The 20644-nt window shown below is 36.6% G+C and overlaps 2 protein-coding genes across 5 annotated transcripts in view; both read right to left on the bottom strand.

Moving 5' to 3' along the window:
- The window catches only part of LOC307169343 (uncharacterized protein), an 83903-nt gene that overhangs the window by 3049 nt on the left and 60210 nt on the right, over window positions 1-20644 (bottom strand). The gene's annotated exons all lie outside the window — the stretch shown is intronic.
- LOC307169346 (CD276 antigen homolog) lies at window positions 375-20594 on the bottom strand. Of its 4 annotated transcripts, XM_079889944.1 has the most exons (5): window positions 20498-20593; window positions 15044-15109; window positions 2491-2531; window positions 2065-2397; window positions 535-1836 (listed from the first exon to the last, which is right to left on the bottom strand). In XM_079889944.1, exons 2-5 carry the CDS (start codon window positions 15097-15099, stop codon window positions 1691-1693), a joined length of 576 nt encoding a protein of 191 aa, XP_079746070.1. In that variant the 5' UTR covers window positions 15100-15109; window positions 20498-20593; the 3' UTR covers window positions 535-1690. The 4 variants fall into 4 exon arrangements, 1 of the variants encoding a protein (XP_079746070.1); XR_013823095.1 differs by lacking the exons at window positions 15044-15109; window positions 20498-20593 and adding an exon at window positions 8973-9435 and having other exon boundaries at window positions 375-1836; XR_013823094.1 differs by lacking the exon at window positions 15044-15109 and having other exon boundaries at window positions 536-1836; window positions 20498-20594.

The raw sequence follows: 20644 nt of genomic DNA, 5'->3' as shown, positions 1-20644 counted from the left end.
TGTGTAATGTAAGTCTGCCAGAGCTACAAATCTTATCTCAGTGTACTATTTAAGATGGTAATCTGAATGCAGTGTCCATTTTAAAAGCCATTTTTTATCATGTGTGATGTCACATCCAATCCACCATAGGTGATTAAACTACTAGACTACCTCTACTGTATCCCTTTATATACCTGTCTCTTATTCAGGCAAACACATATTCTTTTCAGTTATATTAGATCTAAGGAACACTTTTATTTTCCAGGTTATTAATTTATGTGTTGTAGTTTACATAACTGAAAAAAAGTTTCATAACTTGATTTAAAATCAAATAGTGATGCAACTTTCACAAGGATATTTTAATTAAACAACACTTTGCACAATTCTAAGAATTACTGTACATGTCGTTTTTATTTAGTAAATACAGAGTAATAAGGATACACAGTGTGTGATTGTTGTTTATAGCAGTGAATCAAAAATGTTCTTTTTTTCCCCCTTTGGGATTTAATGGCATCCATCAGAGGGCTACGAACTCATATTTTAACATATTTTCACTGCATGTGATGCTGTGAAGTCCATTCCTGTGGGTTGATAGTAAGTGGGCTGTAAGCCAGAAACTAGTGAGATATATTTTCAACACTGTAAGCTAATTTGTATGAAAATCAACCACTAATGAGTATTTTTTTTTTTTTTTTTTTGCCTTTATTAATAGGACAGTAAATATATAACAGAAAATAGCAGTGAGAAACAGTGGTGTCGTAGTCATCCCTGAGCCAACCGATCTTGCATGTGTACAATCCACTACCACAACTCTGACCATGGAAACTGATGATTAAAAAGATCCATAAGGTACATTTTTTTTTTTAATTATTTTAAAACAATACTTCTGATTGATTACCTCAGAACACTGCACAGTCACTTTATAATTTATACAGTGGAGACAAATAATACTGCATGCTCTGAGCTCTATGATTACAAACCAGAAAAAAAAAATCTGCATACATTAGAAAACTGTAAAAATACATTTACATTTTTTCATTTAGCAGACATTTTTATTCAATCCAGCTTGCAAATGAAGGACATAACCAGCAAGTTATCATAAGAATACTTGTGCACATACAGTACATGTTTTTACTGCTATGTACTGTGTGTATATATTTACAAATATGTTGCTGTTCTTTTTCTATTTAATCAGGCTATAACAAAAACAAACATACTAGAAAATAATGTAGAAAAAAATAAAACCTGGACGAAGATTGATGTCTATCAACATGGTAACACATATCATGAGTTTTGTGCTATGCACAACTTGTCTGTCGGATTCTTGAAACTATAACTATATACTGACTGTGAAAATAATCACTATACTGATGATCTAAAAACATCAACATAAATTCAAAAAGTGTATAGCTAGCAAATATGTTAAGTCCCTACTAACTACCTTAACTGGCCTTGCGTGCACTCTCAGTGTGCTTCATTTCCCCATGTAAAAGACCCTTACCAATAAAGCCAAGAATGACCTGTTCTACTAATAGTATTCATTACATAATGTATAATGGGTTTGAACTTCAAATAAATAAAAATAAAAGTAATATCAAATATCTATATGCAATAGCCATTTTGGCCACAGTTTCATACAGCAGTCAGAACATTTATATGTTCTATATATACGTTAAAGAAAGGCACTACAGCAATACAGCAGTCTAGCAAACTACTCTGATATAGTGCAAAAAACAAAACTCCAAAACAGCAACAGGAAAGTTACAATCCCTTCTGGCCGTGCTCTCATGGAAGAGCTTCTTGTATTCACTGTTGGTTTTGGAGTAGACACTGTAGAAGGTGCTGTAGTAGGCATTGCTGTTAGACAGACAGACAGACAGACAGACAAAAAAAAAAAAAAAAAATTACTATTGAGACACAGTAATTGTCTAAAAATGCAACACAGGCATACAATGCACATGCTGGAGGATATATATATATATATAAAAGCTTAAATTAAAAATATATTTGATGAGGCATTACACATTACATCCTTTTATCAAATGACTCAAACTGCCTATGTGAGTAATAACTGTTTCCACGTACCTTTGACTAGCAGCGTTAATTCATATTTCTTTAACTTTTTTGGTATAGAGCAGGAGAACTGTCCTGCATCGGTGAGACTCAGATTGGAGAGTTTGAGAGAGAAATTTCCATTCGCATACTCTGAGGGAAAACCTTTAATTCGATCTTTAAACACTGCATCCTGTTTTTCTGGTAAGGCACTACCATTTTCAATATCATAAACTTTTCTTTCTTGTTTGTATCTCCAAAACACATACATTTCCTCTGTCTTTAGCTTTCCTTCTTTGTATGAACATGGCAAGATGACAAAGCCTCCAACAAAACCACTGATTTCAACAGAGTCCTGCAGAGACACTGGAGACAAGAGTTACAACTTTAATAAGCAAACAATAAACACACTGTTACATGAAAAACCCATACTGTAAACTGAGGTCTGTGAACACTAACCTTTGTCTAGCAGATGTAGAAATATATAAATGAACCAGTATCTGCAGGAAAAAAATAATTAAAATAAATGTTATTATTCATCTGACACAGTGGTTAAAGTGGGATTTGGCAGGTGGGGGAACCCTCAAATTTTGTGTAGGTGCAACAGGGAAAAATGACTCACCGTGGGACAACATATTGAGTATCATGACATAGCAATACTTTTTGTGTGCAATACGAGTGTCACTGTGGCACCAAGTATTACAATACTTTTTACTTGATATTTTAATGGTTTTATTTTAGTCCATCTACATCTACACTGATATGATGACGATACTATATTAAAATTGCTGAACACCACAATATGGAACACAACCTTGTTTTTCACAATGTAAATTTAAACATAAAAATGAAGTCCAAAACTGACTCAAACTTAACATACTAAAATGTCTGAAGACAACTATAACAGAAATAAATCAATCACAATTATGGAAATTTGACATTGGCCTACTTCACCTTCAACATCCACTTTCTCTGGCTAGAACAGCAACTGTCAGGGACGGACTGGGACAAAGATTCAGCCCTGGCACTGTAGCCACACCAGCCCACAGACACGGGCATTCAAATGTGAGGTAGTTAGGGGGATTCGGGGGCATGCTCCCCCAAGAAAATTTGGATTTCTCTGACCTACATGTGTGCAATTTAGGACTTTTGATGGCCAAAAAATTAAGAAATAGCTTTAAAACCTAGTCATTAGATGTCATTTGTCAATACCTGCGCTCTCCTCATCTTCATCTTTCTTTTTCTCTCAGTCTTTATCCTGCCCTATTTCTTCCCCTCCTAAAGCTGAACTTTGACTGATAGTTCATTTTCATCTGTGTCAGTGAAGAATTTTCGTCTGTGTCAGTGAAGAATTTTCGTCTGTGTCAGTGAAGAAAGTAAACATAGGCTCAACTGATATTTATGTTTTATGTTTTAAACTAATTCTGCTATTGATATCTTTGTAAGACTGCCGACCCTATAGAACAGTGGCAAGGGAAAAAAAATGTCCGGCGAATATCAAACCTAAAACTAACTTTACCGCGCTCAACCACCGTGAGTGCATTTCACGCATTAGTAATCGCTGGCGTTCAGCGGGGAGGGAGGAAGGACTTTGTCTGCATGCGTGAACCCGCATAGATGTACTCAAGTCAGAACAGTGACTGAGAACATAACGTTGGGTAGCGTGTTTGTGAAGGCGGGGTCAGGGGGTGATATTATGTTTTGATGAATGATGAGAATCATTGAATTTGATGAGAATGATTTGATTTGATTTGAATCTATTTATGTATTAATTTATCTCTGAGGTGCCAGAACTCAGTTCCGGACTGTTCCGGCCCACTTTAACCCCTGGTCTGGCATGATTGTTAGGCAAAACTTGTCTACTCAAAGCAACATTTTTGTTTTAGATAAACTAGTTTTATTCACTTTAGCACTGGACACTAAACATCATGCCTAGAGGAGAGCATGACATCAGAGACATGTCATATGTGGGGTCTCATAGTAAGAGAGACATATTTTAATTGAATAACAATGGATTAAATCAGCATGAAAAAGAAGTTGTGGTAGTATTTTACATATATCCAAGTAAAATGGCTTCACGAACAAAAAAAAACAACAAAATTGAAGGGTGGGACTTGATTTTGTCTATGTGGAATTGATTGGATGGTTGTGGTTAGAGAGAGAGGGTTAGAGAGAGAGAGTGAGTGAGAGTGTGTGTGTGTGTGTTTGATAATATATTTAAAAAAAAAAAAAAAAAAAAAATATATAATAATAATAATAATAATAATAATAATTATTATATATATATATATATATATATATATATATATATATATATATATATATATATATATATATATATATATATATATTAGGGCTGGGAATCGATTAAAAAAAATTAACTAATTAATTGCACAATTTCTGTAATTAATTGCAATTAATTGCGCTTCCCCCAAGCTTGTAATCATCAATATTTAAACTTAGAATCACCTAATTAAACAACACAGGAAAAAAGGGAACAGAAAATAGCCCGATATTAAAATATTAAACATCAATATATCAATATATTATTATTTTTCAATAATCAATCAACATAATCAATTTAACAGATTATATTATTATTATTTTATTAATTATTAAAACAAAATATAGTCCTACAAAGCTATTATTACCAGAGCATGTGATCAGAGCAGGTCATTTTACCATTGTTGCTCAGCATGCACCAGCTCAGCAAACAGAAGTCTACAGAGAAATTTCACGTTACTTGAGTGGACTTTACTTTTCCAGTGCTTGGTACATGATTGAAGCCTTTGGGCCGTTAACGACAGAGCCGCCGACACACACACACACACACACACACACACGGAACGGAGAGCGCGCCGCTGCTGGGCCGTTAACGACAGAGCGCGCCGACACACACACGCGCGCGCGCGGAGCACAGAGCGCGACGCACATACCGAGCGGAAAAGACCCGCTCATGAAATATAATCGTGATTATCAGTTTAACCATTATCGTGCAGCCCTAATATAGTACAATGTACATGATATCAGAGTTTTAAAATAAAAGACTTACAGTAAGAGAACAATACATCTCGGTTATTTAAACAATGAGCATTAAAGGATTAATTCACTTCAGAATTAAAATACTCACCCCCATGTCATCAAAGATGCTCATGTCTTACTTTCTTCAGTCAAAAAGAAAGTAAGGTTTTTGAGGAAAACATTCCAGGATTTCTTCATATAGTGGACTTCAACAGTTATCAACGGATTAAAGGTCCAAATTGCAGTTTCAGTGCAGCTTCAAATTGCGCTAAACGTGCAAAGACTAAGTCAAACAGCCTGAACAAAAAAAAAAAGGAAAAACAAAGATTTCGGAGTTTTTCAGCCTACCCAACCTTCGACCTACGTCATGCGTGACCTTTCAACGTGATTAGCCTACATAATGCAAGCATTTGTGGTTAAAAGTATATACATTTTTATAATTTTTTTTTAGAAAATGGCCGATGGTTTGTCTAGATAAGACCCTTATTCCTCGGCTGGGATCACGCAGAGCCTTTGAAGCTGCAATTTGGACCTTTAACCCGTTTGTCCTCGTTGAAGTCCACTATATGGAGGAATGTTTTCCTCAAAAACCTTAATTTCTTTTCAAATGAAGAAAGAAAAACACCTTGGATGACATGGGGGTGAGTAAATTATCAGGAAAGTGAATCTTTAAGATATAATCTTATAATCTTTAAAGGAACACTCCACCATTTTTTGAAATAGGGTTTATTCACCGTCTTTCCTACATTTAGATAGGTGGGCAAACACATTTTTGTCTCAGTGCATGCATTGTTTTTAGTTTGGCAGCGCCACCGCTAACTTAGCTTAGCATAATGAATGGACTCCTTTGTAGCCAGCTAGCATGTCATGAGTAAAAGTGATAAAAAATTTAAAAAACGAATTACTTCTTGTGGCCTGCGTATTCACAACGAGTACAAATAGCGATGCAGATTAAGACTAGGCGATTTCCTAGGCAGATATTGACTTGGGACTATATTAGGGTGAAGCACAGGCGAAGCACTGCTACTTGGGCGCAGAGATATCACACTCACCACCAGTTCGTGTTGGCTCTCATCCTCACGTCCTCAGGCTGTTGAGCGATCGCAACCTCCTCCTCCTGTCGTTCTATTTCCAGAGCACGCAGCTCCTCTTCTGAAAACTCTGGTACGTAGAGGTATGTTCACCGCCATGTTCATCGCCATTCACTATCTACTGCAGGAAAAACAGACGGCTACTATTCACGCCGGTATGTTGACGGAAGTTGGGGGATTTCAGGTGTTGTGGGATATCTCTGTGCCCAAGTAGCCCTAATATAGTCCCAAGTCAATCTCTGCCTAGGAAATCGTCTAGTCTTAATCTGCATTGCTATTTGTACTCGTTGTGAATACGCAGGCTAAAAGAAGTAATTCATTTTTTTTTTTATCACTTTTATTCATGACATGCTAGCTGGCAACAAAGGATTCCATTCATTATGCTAAGCTAAGCTAGCGTCGACCCTGTCAAACTAAAACAATGCATGCACTGAGACAAAAATGCATTTACCCACCTATCTAAATGTAGGAAAGACGGTGAATAAGCCCAATTTCAAAAAGCGGCAGAGTGTTCCTTTAAGCTGTGTCGTTTCCCATCGTGCTTTAGATCAGCGCAGTCGGTGAAGAGCAACTGTCAGCATGAGATCAGAGCAACCGGCATGCATCTCGCCGTGATCACTGGTGATCGATTCTGTGCAGATTTTGCTCATCTCAAACGAGCCTAGCATCTCTGTATTACAGTTTTTTACAATCACTTTGTTACTATTTTCAGAACCTTGATGTCATTTTTCACAACTCTACACACAAAACTCACAACCAATGATCAAAATGCACATTTTTCAAAACTCTAACCCTTTTCTCAATTGCTTGGATACAATACACATACAACTTAGATCATTTGTTCATTCAACAAAAATCATCTGTTCAATATGACACAACTTAACATCAAAGTACTACTATTTCAAAAGGCAATTCACACATTACATTTCAAATGAGTGTCTATTCATTTCCTTACAATGATCTAACTATCAACTGATACAACTGCTCAAAATGATAAGTAACTGTTGCATTACTCTTAATGCATAGTTGTAAACAGACAAACAATCTTCCATGTTTACTGTAAATCATGAAAGCTTCAAGATAACGAGATTCATTGTCACCAATTAGCATGGAGCATGAACCAATTAGACTACAATATCCATGGATGTAGCCTAATATTTTATCATAATGCTTCATCAGACACTGTGTCTACACTCTCAGAAAATAAAGTACATAATTGTAAATTTAGGGGTACAATGGCTTGTCACTGGGGCTGTACCCTCAAGGGTACAATATTGTACCTTAACCTTTAAAAGAAACGGTACATATATGTACCTTTTAATGCTTTTTGACACTCAAAAAGCTACATATATGTACCTAGAGGTCCAATAAATAAGCCCTATGGGGTACGTTAGTGTAGATTGTACCTTGGGGAACAGAAATTGACTCCTACTGTACCCCTATTTCTGACAGTGTATGGTCCCAAATACTGTACCACCTTTTCAGACTATTTACAGTATTGACAGTCCTGCACTGTATAGATAATCACTCCTGTTTTGTTTCTTACAGTACAAGCAAGCAAGTTGAGGAACACTGCATTTGATGTTTTACAGTACTGTCTTTTCTTTTCTATTTCAGCTAATTATTTTTGCTTTGATTCAAATAAACCTATGCTGTGGTTCTACTGTAGTGTTTTGCATCAATATATTACAAACTTTGTTCAATGATTCCACTGTGTCTGTAGTATTCTCTCTACTACTGCAGTACTTTTACAGAGATGTATTTACTGTACATGTAGTGCCATAATGAAACCTGTATCATCTATTTTGTTCTACAATATTTAATGATTGTACGAACAATGACACAGTGAAACTATCGGTTGCTTGTGTGTGGGTGATCTATAGTTATGGTTCAATGGTATTTCACAGTAAATTTGTTTTTTGAACCAATGATTGTGCAAGTGCAAGATTTCTTTAAAGATGTGAATGCACAATGCAATGTTTTGAACATTAGACAGCCTGTGTTACAAGTGATAACCGTTTTGAGTTTTGTGTCTAGAGTTTTGAAAAATTACATCAAGGTTCTGAAAATAGTAGCAAAGTGATTGTAAAAAACTGTAACACATGCTCTCAAAATTGCATTATGAAATTGAGCCATATTCAGAAAATTAATAACTGATAATAAAAACACATTATTCTTTAAATTCCAGATGTATTTTAAAGAATGTTGGTAACTAAACTGTTGACGGCACCCATTGACTTTAGTATGAAAAAAATATTATGGAAGATAATGGAGACCAGAAGCTGTTTGGTTACCAGCATTCTTCAAAATATCTTCAGCAGAGGAATGAAACTCATACAGGGTTGGAACAACTTGAGGGAGAGTAGATGACAGAATTTTTATTTTTGGTTGAACTGGGCCTTTAAGAGACAGTGTTGACATAATGTTTCCTGTTTTAGCCTCGAGACTCCTCGTGATGCTACTCATCTGTACTTCTGCTAATTTAATGTAATTAATTTACAACAGCATTAAAACCTAACCACAGCCACCAAACCATCTAAGATTTTCTTATGTCCAGCTTACAAGTTGTTTTTGTTCCACATAATTGCTTCTAACAAAAAAAAGTAAGGTTCTAATAGACTACACTCATCTATCACAGGCGGAAGTAACACTGTTACAAAACTTTTCGTAGAATCGTGTGTTGTGTAAGTTACTGTAACATGTGAACCTTCATTGTTCATATCTAATGTCTCTAAATTAAATATTGAAAATGTACACCGACCAAGCTGTACAATAGGAAAATTGAAAACATGTCCGTTATATTTAGCTACAGTATAAATGTGTACATACCTTACAAACATGACTCGCGTATTATCTGTCCGTGTTGATTGTCCTATTGTTAGGTCTGGGGGACATATAGGGGAAACGAAACGAAACGAAACGGACGGTAGTGATGTTACATATGACACTGAAGCTTCGATGCGCGTATCACATAAGCGACAAGTGAAGCCCATTTTTAGCGATTTCTTAGCACTTCCTTTCCTGACGCGCAGACTCAAACCGAGCAAAGCGTTACACGGACCACGTGAGCAACCCGTCTGTCTTCTAGTAGCTGTGCCGAGAGAAATCTGAATCATTCCCTTCCGAATCTTGCAGAGACGGAGAGTGTGAGTAGGAATTGTCCATGAGCATGGAGCAGGATCAACTTTTGCTAGGTATTCTGATTAATTATATTGTCATTTTGCCTCTACGTCCCCCCGATTGCCAGCGAGCTTCTCCTCCTGTCCATACGGTAATCTCTCTAATGTGCGACAAAGAGTCGCTTGGTTATGACGCAATCGTTAGCCTACTTTTACAAAAACTGCTTCTACGGGGCCATAACATAAGCTACAAGGTAATGGAGCATTTTATACATTGTCGTGTTTCTTTAGAAATAAAAAATGGACAAATGGAGTCTTCAAACGCCTCAGATGTAAAGTTATTCGCTGTCAAAGTGACGCCAAAATGAATGGAAGTCAATGGGATTGCTAACGCAAGTGAAGTTCCGCTCAAGATGGCGGCACCCGGCCGACTTCAACTTCCGGTCGACTTCCTTCCCGCTTGCTAAATATCGGGAATCATTTGCTGCTTCCGGGTAAAAAGCTTTTGGAAATGATTCAGTGTTTCGAAGCGCTTGAAACGCCACACGCTGGTGACGTCTGCTGGTCAGAACAGTGTAAATGCAACGAAAACTCAGCCCAAACATGCATTAAAACAACTTTACAAACGAACTGCATATGTTTTATTGAAGGTGTACTCGAGTTAAAGCAAAGAACAAATAATCTAATACCATTAAATATTTTGAGTCTTTAAATATTATTTTATAGTTTATAGTTTTGTTTTATGGATGGTTTGTTTATTCAGACCAATAGTATAAGAGACTACAACGTGTCCTTTTTATTATACAAATGCGTCATTGAATGTCTACAATTTTCGAAATTCATCCGAGATCAAGTAAAAAATCATTGGTTCATGGGTTGACAGATGGAAGAGGCGAAATGTTGAAAATTCGAAACAGTTATGACGAAAGGACGTGACGTGAAATCACGTGACAGTTCGATACGCTCCGAATCACTTGTTCGAAACAAATGATTCGCAAACGTTTCAAAGCTTCAGAAAGCGTTTCGAAAGCACCCAGGCCATCACTAACGCTTGCTCACTGATGACCGTTTCTGATGACATGACAACGCCCTCGCTCGCTTGTGCAACGCCACTACTGTTTTTTGTGAACAGCAGAATGATATCTTAAAAATATATATATTATTTTCAACTCAAAAGTAAATATGCATTGGTATTTTGATACAATTTAATTGGTTATTTTGCAAGTAAATGAATAAACCAAAATTAATTTACAAACTTCTCCCTAATCTAATTTAAGATTCTAACATCCACCAACTGCAAATCTGAACCTAACCAAAAATAAATAAATAAAAGTAAGGATAGTCTCATAAACGTAATTTGCAAGTGGATGTAGTTGTTCAGTGTTCTACAGAAGGAGGTCCATTTTCATCCAAATGTTTGATTTACACTTAACCTAAACTAAACAAAGTCTAGAGAAAGAAACTACTTAATAGTCTATTTTCAGTAAGACTTATTAAATATAAAGTTATAAAGTGTTTGCGTGTCTGCCATTGTGTTAAACTTGCATTATGCCAGATGTACGGTGGCCGAGAGAGCTCAACGCGCTGCAATCGAAGAAAACACATGCAAATAGAAAACCCCCCAGCAAATTAAAGGAGAACTCCGGTCAATTTTAACATTGAGCTCATTTTTTTGTTCATTTGGAGTGCTGTCAATACAGAGAACAACGACAAAAATCGGTGTTGCCTACACCGTGTTATCCTCTTTTTAAAATTTGCACCCTGTTGACTTCAATGGGGCAAGTTTTAAACCTGCTTTTAGCCTCTTAAAGGGATAGTTCACTTTTAAATAAAATTTTGGTATGTTTTAGCTTACCTGAAGGGCATCCAAGATGTAGGTGTCTTTGTTTCCGCAGTAGTTTCAATTTTGATATTTTTAGGTCAAACCGTTCTTGTCTGACAGTCATATCATGCAGGTCTGTGGTCACTGTCTCAAAGAGCATGCACAAAGTCCAAATTAAAACAATTCCCCATCGTCCAAATTAAACAATTCCCCATCGTAAGTACACATTGATGGCCTAAGACACGAAACGAGCGGTTTGTGTGAGAAAACGAACAGTATTTATATCGTTGTTATCTCTTGAAAACAGCACACGTCCAAATGATCTGACGGCGCGGGCGGGTATAGATATATACATAGATGTCGCCTTGGCTACTGCAGTTCATTGGAACGAAACTGTGTGCATTGTGTGCTGTTTTCAAGAGATAACAACGATATAAATACTGTTCGTTTTCTCACACGAACCGCTCGTTTCGTGTCTTAGGCCATCAATGTGTACTTACGATGGGGAATTGTTTAATTTGGACGATGGGGAATTGTTTTAATTTGGACTCTGTGCATGCTCTTTGAGACAGTGACCACAGACCTGCATGATATGACTGACAGACAAGAACGGTTTGACCTAAAAATATCAAAATTGAAACTACTGCGGAAAAAAAGACACCTACATCTTGGATGCCCTTGAGGTAAGCTAAAACATACCAAAATGTATTTTCAAAGTGAACTATCCCTTTAACATCCTTGATGTGTCATTACAAGTGCCCAGGTCATGTGAGTGATTCCTTCGGAGTGAACACAGTGAATCTGACTGCAGTAGATGTGAAAGATATGAATAAAAATGATATTTATTTAGCCAACGCTCATACCTGTATTTACATCCTGTTTTCGGTCGAAGTCCATAGTAATCGATTGTCGAGTTCACGCGCATTGGTTTAGTACCTATGATCATGCGTGTGAACTCGACAATCGATTACTATGGACTTCGACCGAAAACAGGATGTAAATACAGGTATGAGCGCTGGCTAAATAAATATCATTTTTATCGGTAGGCAACACCGATTTTTGTCGTTGTTCTCTGTATTGACAGCACTCCAAATGTACAAAAAAAGAGCTCAATGTTAAAATTGACCGGAGTTCTCCTTTAAGAAAAACCCTTCATCAGTTTGACAACACATGTGCTACAAATACTCACAATGCAACGAAATACACAAACGCTCTGCAAAAGTTCACAACACAACCAAATACACAAACATGCTGCAAAAGTTCACAACACAACCAAATACACAAACATGCTGCAAAAGTTCACAACACAACCAAATACAGAAACGCGCTGCAAAGGTTCACAACACAACCAAATACACAAACATGCTGCAAAAGTTCACAACACAACCAAATACAAAGTTCAGAACACAACCAAATACACAAACATGCTGCAAAAGTTCACAACAACTATCACAGAGCTGCCCTCTGTTGTTCCCCTTGTTAGCCCCTTTGTATAAGAAAATGAACACATACTTGGGTCTTTAAAAGACTCTTTATTTACTTTGATGTGCCATCGAGGTGGAGAGATGGATTACACACACAAATGCATTTAAGCTTTTCTCAAACTGTTGATTTACACCTGGATCAGCATACATGTTATAAGTCGACAGTTTGAGAAAAGCTTAAAGGGATGGTTCGGAGTAAAATCAACCTAGGGTCCTTTGCACCATGACCTCGGGCCTAACCTAATCCTGGCTTAAAGGCCTGTTCACACCAAGCACGATAACTATAAAGATAACGATAAAGATAACTATATATGCGTCCACACCAACGACCGATAACGGTCTTTTTATTCTAAGCACGCGCGCGCCCGGATGATCCAGATCCATTTTAAATGCGCGAGACCTTTAAATTAGAATGGATTCTGATTGGCTGTCAGTGTTTTCTCGTTCGACAGCTGGAAAAAAATCGTTCTGAAAGTGATCCCAACGATATCGTTCCTCATATCTTTATCTTTATAGCTGTGGTGTGAACTCTGTTATTCTTTAATATGGAGAACGATTTTTAGAATTATATCTTTACCGTTATCTTTATAGTTATCGTCCTTGGTGTGAACGGGCCTTAAGCCTTGTCTGTGAAACCGGGCCTGAATTTTGAGAATATGAATTGTCTCTAAAGATGCTTGTTTACAGTTAATGAATGACAAGCCTATAGCCTATGTTACATGATCATATATTCTGACAGATAAACAGCATAGAAACCATAAAATAATTAGACCAACATTTACTTGCATCAAGCAACTCTATTGTTTTTTTTTTATAATTAGTATTAATATAATTGTTACATTTAATTTATTGTCACACTTTAATATGTGAATTATATTATCAGAAAACGTAACATTTAGCGTTGTCTGGCTTTTATTTGTGTTTAAATGGATAAAACAATGGCGCTGCACACTCAGCCTCTCATAAACATGGCTGCTATAAATTTGACCTGCCACAAGATGGCGCTGTTTTTGACACTCTTGATGCTTCGAATCGTTTCCCTAAACATTCAGGGGAAAGCCTCAGTGCTTCATGAGGCTTCATTTGCCCATCCCTAGAGTAATGGTAGTGTACTACACAAATACATTGCTGAAAACATATCACCTAAAATAAAGGCAGGTCGGCAGCCATGTTATGACCGAAAAGCATACATGTAACACCTGTTGTGGTAAATGATTGGTTTGAAAAATGGTCAAATATTAGCACAGCACTCATTCACCACATCACAAAGGGTGGACATATTGAATAATGGAGAGCAGCTGAAACAATGATCACACCCTTTTGTTCGAGAATGTAAACAGGACTGAATTTTCCACTCTGCAAGCCTACCATATGTGCACCAGAGAAACATGGCTCAGTTCATATGACCAACATATGAATGGTTTTTGATGTAAAACCACTATGGTTTAAAAACAATGATATTAACATGTATTTTAAAGGACAGCGAAAAGCAATTGCTTAAACCTGCATAATAAAATAAACCAATTAGCCTGGAGTTATTTTGGTTTGTCTGATGATGCTAAACAGTTGCCACGTGGCTAGTTGTTGTTATTAGCGCATGGAAGGACAATTTTACATTTTAAATACAGAAGTTCATAATCTTGTATACATGTGCATTGCTTCCAGGTGGGCCTAAAATATGTTACTAATATTTAAATAAATAAATAATTAGTAAAAAGTAAGGGGGCACAGTGACTCAAGAGGCCAGTTTCCTCCATAAGCTTACGTTCTGCAAGTGAGCGGTGCTTGTGGTACCATCCCAATGAAGCACAAAATCACTTTCACAGACATTTTGACTGTTCCCTGCTGAATGACCTGCCTAACTCAACCCGAGCTGCTGAGTCTTTGGTCATTTTCAAGAAACTGCTGAATACGCATCTTTTTTTATCAACACTTGACCCACTAATACTAACATTTTCAATTCTAAAACAAAAAACTTGCAATATGTACTTTGCTAGACTAACTGAGACTAGTCACAGCACTTAAATATTTTCCCTATTGTTGGTTTGATTGCTCCTATTGCCACTGTTGCCTTTGGCTTGCTCAGTTGGGGATTTTTGGATATTTAATTTAACTAATCAATCAACGATACTATTGATCAGCATTACCAAACATGGACGTTCCATTAGAAACAAACATTGATGTATTGTTTTAATTTATTACTGTGAAGCTGCTTTGATACAACCTATGTTGTGAAAAGCGCTATATAAATAAACTTGACTTGACTTGACTTGACTATTGTTCTCCTCATTTGTAAGTTGCTTTTGATAAATGCGCCTGTAAATGTAAAAGCTGTTTGGCACACTAGCTGTTTACATGGGTAATATGGCTAAAAGACATTGCCTATGTAAATCCAGTGTGCTTTTATTGTAGCATAATGCATAAACAATAGTAGCAGTGTGAATGTGCTTTATTTTAGACTGATTTCAAACCCACCTCTTTTCTCTCACAACCTCGTGTAGGACGTACACAACCATGAAACGCGTTCCCATCTGAGCCTCACTGCATGCCATTGAGACAGGAGAAAACAAAACGGTTTTGCACAGAGATAATGTGCGATATAAAACATGATAATGTATCTGTTATGTCATGTCAGCTGAAAGGGAAAATAAAACCCAGAGGTGTAAAGTTTTCCTGTTCACGGGGTCAAGAAAGAAGCATCACATTTCCCCGGTCTTCGCATCTCTATACTGGCTCCCGGTGAAATTCAGGGTAGTTTTTTAATTATTTTAACTTCTGTAGTTTTTGAATGAGCTTTATACTGGTAAATACTGGTTGATTTGACTAAAATAAACATAAAACCTGAACACCTCAAAATTGCAATAAATCAAGGTCGACACAACAGACTCTTAAACCCCTAGACACTCAGACACTCAAGTCTCAGTTAAGCCCAAGTGCTCTAAAAGGGCATAAGTAAACCCAAAAACAACAATATAACAGATAAATAATGTAATAAAGTCAACGCCTTCTTGCACTGGGCTGCTGGTCCTCGCTGCAGCCTGTGCTGTAACATGCTGAGAAAGCAGGCTGATGCACAGATCTAAACACAGGGTTTTTAATAAAGTAACACATTAAACAGATAACAGACCTCAAGGAACAAATGAACAAAACCACAAGGATCACAATCCGAAGCAACCATTACATGTTCAACAACTGACAAAGTAACAAGTGAAACACAAGGATACACAGGGGCAAACAAGCGTAAGGTAATGAGGAAACAAGATACACCTGGGGAGACTAATCAACATGAAAAACTACAAAGAACTACAAAACATGGCACAAGACAAGAAACAACAAAATGTCCACACAAGACAAGGGGAACACAAGATTGGAATCATGACAAGCGTGATGACATACGTGTTTAATCAAATACGTAGTTCCTGTCCGACACATGCACGGAATGGGATGTTTTTAACACACATGCATTAATCTTGTATTTAATGTAATGTAAACTAATGCAGAGTTAAAGATAGAATAAATAGATCAAAATGGTTGTGTTTCGTTAGACAAATTATTCTGTGATTTTAAATCATAGCTTTAACGTATTTAAACTTAAAGCAACGAAGGCATATAGTGTTTTGAATAGCATAACCTAATTAATTTAATTTGGAAAATATCCATAACTTTTGTCTTATTTTTTTTCTACTCATAGTCTGTCTTATAAATAGTCTTCTGTGTTATTTGTTTCATTGTTCTATAAAAGCAATGTGGCATTTTTTCATTCATGAATGAATCAAAAAGGAATGGAATGAATGGAAGTCCAACAAATTCACAAACTGTCAGGTAATATGAATACAATGAAAAAAATATAGCAAGCAGCCATTATCGGGGCCAAGCGCAAAGAAGACAATAAGACATGCCAACATGGCTGGGAATGTCAGACCAACTGCAGCAAGGAGCAATTAAAGACATTTAAAGATGAATTTAGACAAAATGGCTGAAAAAACATATACATTAACTAAAAATATGATTTAATGGATTATCACTTTCGACCAATAGGTGGCTATTGTCACGAAATCCATAACTTTTAGTCAGCACAGTCTGGAGATGATACGATTTGATGTTGGTGAAAATCGGACAAACGGGGTCTAGGAGAAGTTCGAAAAAGTAGGTTTTAAAGAAAATAAAGATGGCGGACAGGAAGTTTGGCTGACTATGGCAAAATTGATATCTATGTTTTTGGCATAACCCAAGGAATCTATTAAGACCAGTGTCATTGCAATAGGCAAATTTATTCAAAAGCTATTAGCATTTTTGGAAATATTGTAATAAATGTTTTACCACAAGGTGGTGCTGCCCCAAAACTATTTAAGTACTTTCAAGGCATGGTGCCGATGACTCATACCTAGTTTCGTAATGATTCGCTAATGCGTTCATAATGTATAACATTTTATATCACAATACTGTATTGAAGTCAATGCCAATTTCATGTTTTGCTCTGTTATAGCGCCAACAAGAGGCACAATCCTCAGAGTGTCCTCAAAGTGAGCCCATACATGTGTCAAATTTGGTGAAACTATCTCATTTCGCTTTATAGACATTTATATGTATAAACACACAAAAAATGACCCACACCTGGGGCCGGTTGCATAAACCTCTACAAGTTAGACATCAATTTATTTTCTTTAAGATGGTTCATAGCTTTTTTATATAAGTTACATAAAAACATAGATAAACTAAGACTGACTGCCCCTGACTAACTGCTAGGAGGTCATACTAGAACATTACACTAACATTATGGCTATGTTTATGCAACTGGCCACTGACCTTGTTTGCATTTTTATGCCACTTACTATTAATATTTTGACATTTGGGCATTAACATATGGCCAGCGACCTATGTTTTCAAACTTCTGACGGTGGTTTTGTCAGATATTGGCTTATAACGGTTTCGAAGATATTGGCAAATGTTTTTTTAAGCGCTAAATAACAACGCTAGACAAACCGGAAGGCGGAACCTAGCATGTTTGGTATCATTTGACTCAGCAAGGATTCAGGAACCTAATGAGATGACTCCCGTGAAAATCAGTCAACCACACCCAGAGTTATAATCATTTGAAATTTTTATTTTACCGCTAGGTGGGGCTGGTTCAACACTTCCCATGCTCCTTCAGGGCATCGTACTGATGACCCATACCAAGTTTTGTAACGATACGTTCATGCGTTCACAAAATACAGCATTTTAGTGCAAAATTCAAAATGGCCAACACCCAAAATGGCCGATATGGAAAAATTGGATATCATTTGACTCGGCATGATGCCCCAAATCTAATGAGACCGCTTATATGATTTTTGTACAAATTGTTCAGAAGTTATGACAAAAAATAGAATAATAAATAAATAAAAAATTTCGTATCTCCGGACCAGTAGGCGGTGCTGCGCCGAAACGCAGGCTGAAACCTCAAGTACCAAGTACCAGAACATGTACCAAGTTTGGTCTGAATAGGATAAAACGTTGCGGAGATACAGCCTTACGTCTGTTTTTGGAAGCGCTACGTAAAATTAGTTTGCGCAGTATTCCAGAACAGTTTGACGAATCAGCATGAATTCCATAACTTTTTGTTGACATGGTCTGAAGATAATCTGGTTCAATTTTCATGCAATCGGAGCAACGGCCTAGGAGGAGTTTGAAAAAGTAGAGTTCTCTCAGTCATAGGGTGCAATTAAATCGTCTTGAGCTGAGGAATCATTTTATTAGGATAATTTTGTTTCTAGCCCATACGGTTCAACAGTTATTAGCATAAACATGAGTGAAACTTTGGACAGTTGGTGGCACTAAAGGGATTGAGTTAGAGACTCCAAATTTGCTATGGTGACATGTCAGACTATCCTCTATCTGTGTGCCAAATGTCAAAACTTTCCCGCAAGTGGTTCTATGGGCTGCCATAGACTCCCAGAGCGGAAGAAGAAAGAAGAAGAAGAATAAAAACGCCAACGATTTCAATAGGTGCCTCCGCACCTTCGGTGCTTGGCCCCTAAAAATCATATTTTTTTATGCAAATGAAATCCCTAGAGATAGATCAGCGTTCTAGTAACTAAAGACATTGAATATGCATATAGCATTGAATGCTCTACAAATAATTATTATTAGTTGATAACAAAATATATTAATTAGCCTAAATTACACTTTGCATGAAAAATAGCAATGTGCCGTTATCCAGAGAGCGCTCAATCTCTATCTAGGCAGATTTTTTCCTTCTAAATATTTTGAAATTGAGTGCAGTTAAACATAGTATCTCCGTTATTGTTTCGAGTGTTTTAGACGATGGTGTGAAAAGCAAATGAATAAACATTTAGGTTATTTGACTTGACTGAGGCATTATTAGTCATGTGAGCCCATCTTTTCTTTCATTTTAATGTCATTTTTTGTTTTTTTGTATAATGTAATAGGTAATTGTGCGTATGTGGTTTTAAACTTTCATGACGTACTCGAAACCTACTACAGAGCATGCGTGTTAAAATGTCAACTACGTATTTGATATCAAGTACGTCATCGCGCTACAGGCTGCAGCGAGGACTTCTTGACAAGTTAGGGTTAAAACCAAGCGGCAACCTGCCTGTCTCTCTCTTGAAACCAACACGGAAGTGACTTAAACTGCAATTCATCGACTGGCCGCTAGAGTCTGGATGCAAAAGAGAGTCAACTTTACAGCAGAAAATTGTTTTGTTTACAGCCTGGTGCAAAAAGTGATTTGGTCTATATAGCTAATTTTGCCCTTCATGACAACTGTGAGTAAATTTTGGTGGTGAATTTTTTTATAACTCATCCGTTTAAATTATATGAAGCCTTAAAGTTCTGCATAATTAAGGGCGTGGCCACTTGAGTGACAGGTGGATTGCCGCTGCTGTCACTACTAGCCGTTTGTCTGCTGTCTGTTAGCCGTCATGTCACCTCAGCTAATCCCGCCTTTTTGCTCTTTTTCGTTTATCTGGGAGTGAGGCTTCAAAAATGACGTCTCGGACACAATGTCCATATTTTTTTTACAGTCTATGGTTAAAAGATATAGTACATTCAATGCCCTAGATGGCACTGTTGCTTATTTTGTAGCAGAAATAAACGGCTGCAGAAAAAGTTATGTGCCATGCAACATGTAAGGAGAATAGGCATTACAAATATATGGGAGTAAAGATATACTTATTCAATAATGTAGTCAAGTAGAGAGTAAAAATATTTCTTTGACACTCAGTAAAACTACAAAGTATCAAACAAGATACTTAAGTACAGTAAATAGTTAAATTTACTTAAAAACTTTACACCACTGATAAAACCAAGATTGTAAGGTCAATTTAAAAAGGATTGCATGTATTTTATTTGTTTATCTGCATCATGTAATGTGACCTTTAACTGACATTAGAGAACTGTGAACATTCAAATGTGTTGTTAAATTACTGAAATATTTACTTAAAATGTTTTAGGTTAAGGGATTCAACTGAGAAAAAAATGTTTTGGAATCTCTGCTATTCTTAAAGCTGTACTTCAGTGTTGGTCTTTTGACTCCATGTGCTGCCAAAGGGGCTGAAAAGAAGCATGTACAAACTTGTACCATTTTTTTTTTTTTACTATGAAGCAACACCCATGTTCACTTGGACTTTGGACAACAGTTTTGTTGAATGTGATAAGTTTAAATACAGACATAAACTTTATTTATTTATTTAGCTTCAGAACCTGGATTTTACATTGAACAATTGTGTAGTGACCCAACACTTACCAAAATTGTAAATAACACAAATTACCATAAACTGCATGACATGCACAAACTGTGATTTACCAGCTAAGCACTTGAAATGTGTTTGAAATTCTACAATAGTATTAATATTAAAACAATAGTAAAACTCTGATAAAAACACTTCTCCATAATAATCAAACTATATTAAAAATAAAATCACGTACCTACTACTGGAATCCTACGGCAACCCTAAAAGCTTTCTCTCGTTCACATGGGGAAAAACTGTACACTAGCTAAACTAGTTCCACAGTCTGTTGCCTAAGCACTTTGTCCCTTGCTGTAGAAAAAGCCCCTCCCTCACAACCATAAAA

This window comes from Squalius cephalus, assembly GCF_949319135.1.
Source record: "Squalius cephalus genome assembly, chromosome: 13".
NCBI classification, from domain to species: domain Eukaryota; kingdom Metazoa; phylum Chordata; class Actinopteri; order Cypriniformes; family Leuciscidae; genus Squalius; species Squalius cephalus.
Note: the sequence above shows the minus strand (reverse complement) of the source record. Positions and strands in the feature narration are given on the sequence as shown.

What these genes read in the sequence shown, in the direction of transcription:
- LOC307169346 (XM_079889944.1), bottom strand. Translation starts at nt 15,099, where the DNA reads ATGGGAACGCGTTTCATGGTTGTGTACGTCCTACACGAGGTTGTGAGA. An exon ending in TCTACATCTGCTAGACAAAG is followed by an intron (nt 2,398 to 2,490) that starts GTTAGTGTTCAC and finishes TCTTGTCTCCAG; the next exon opens with TGTCTCTGCAGGACTCTGTT. An exon ending in ATTAACGCTGCTAGTCAAAG is followed by an intron (nt 1,837 to 2,064) that starts GTACGTGGAAAC and finishes TCTGTCTAACAG; the next exon opens with CAATGCCTACTACAGCACCT.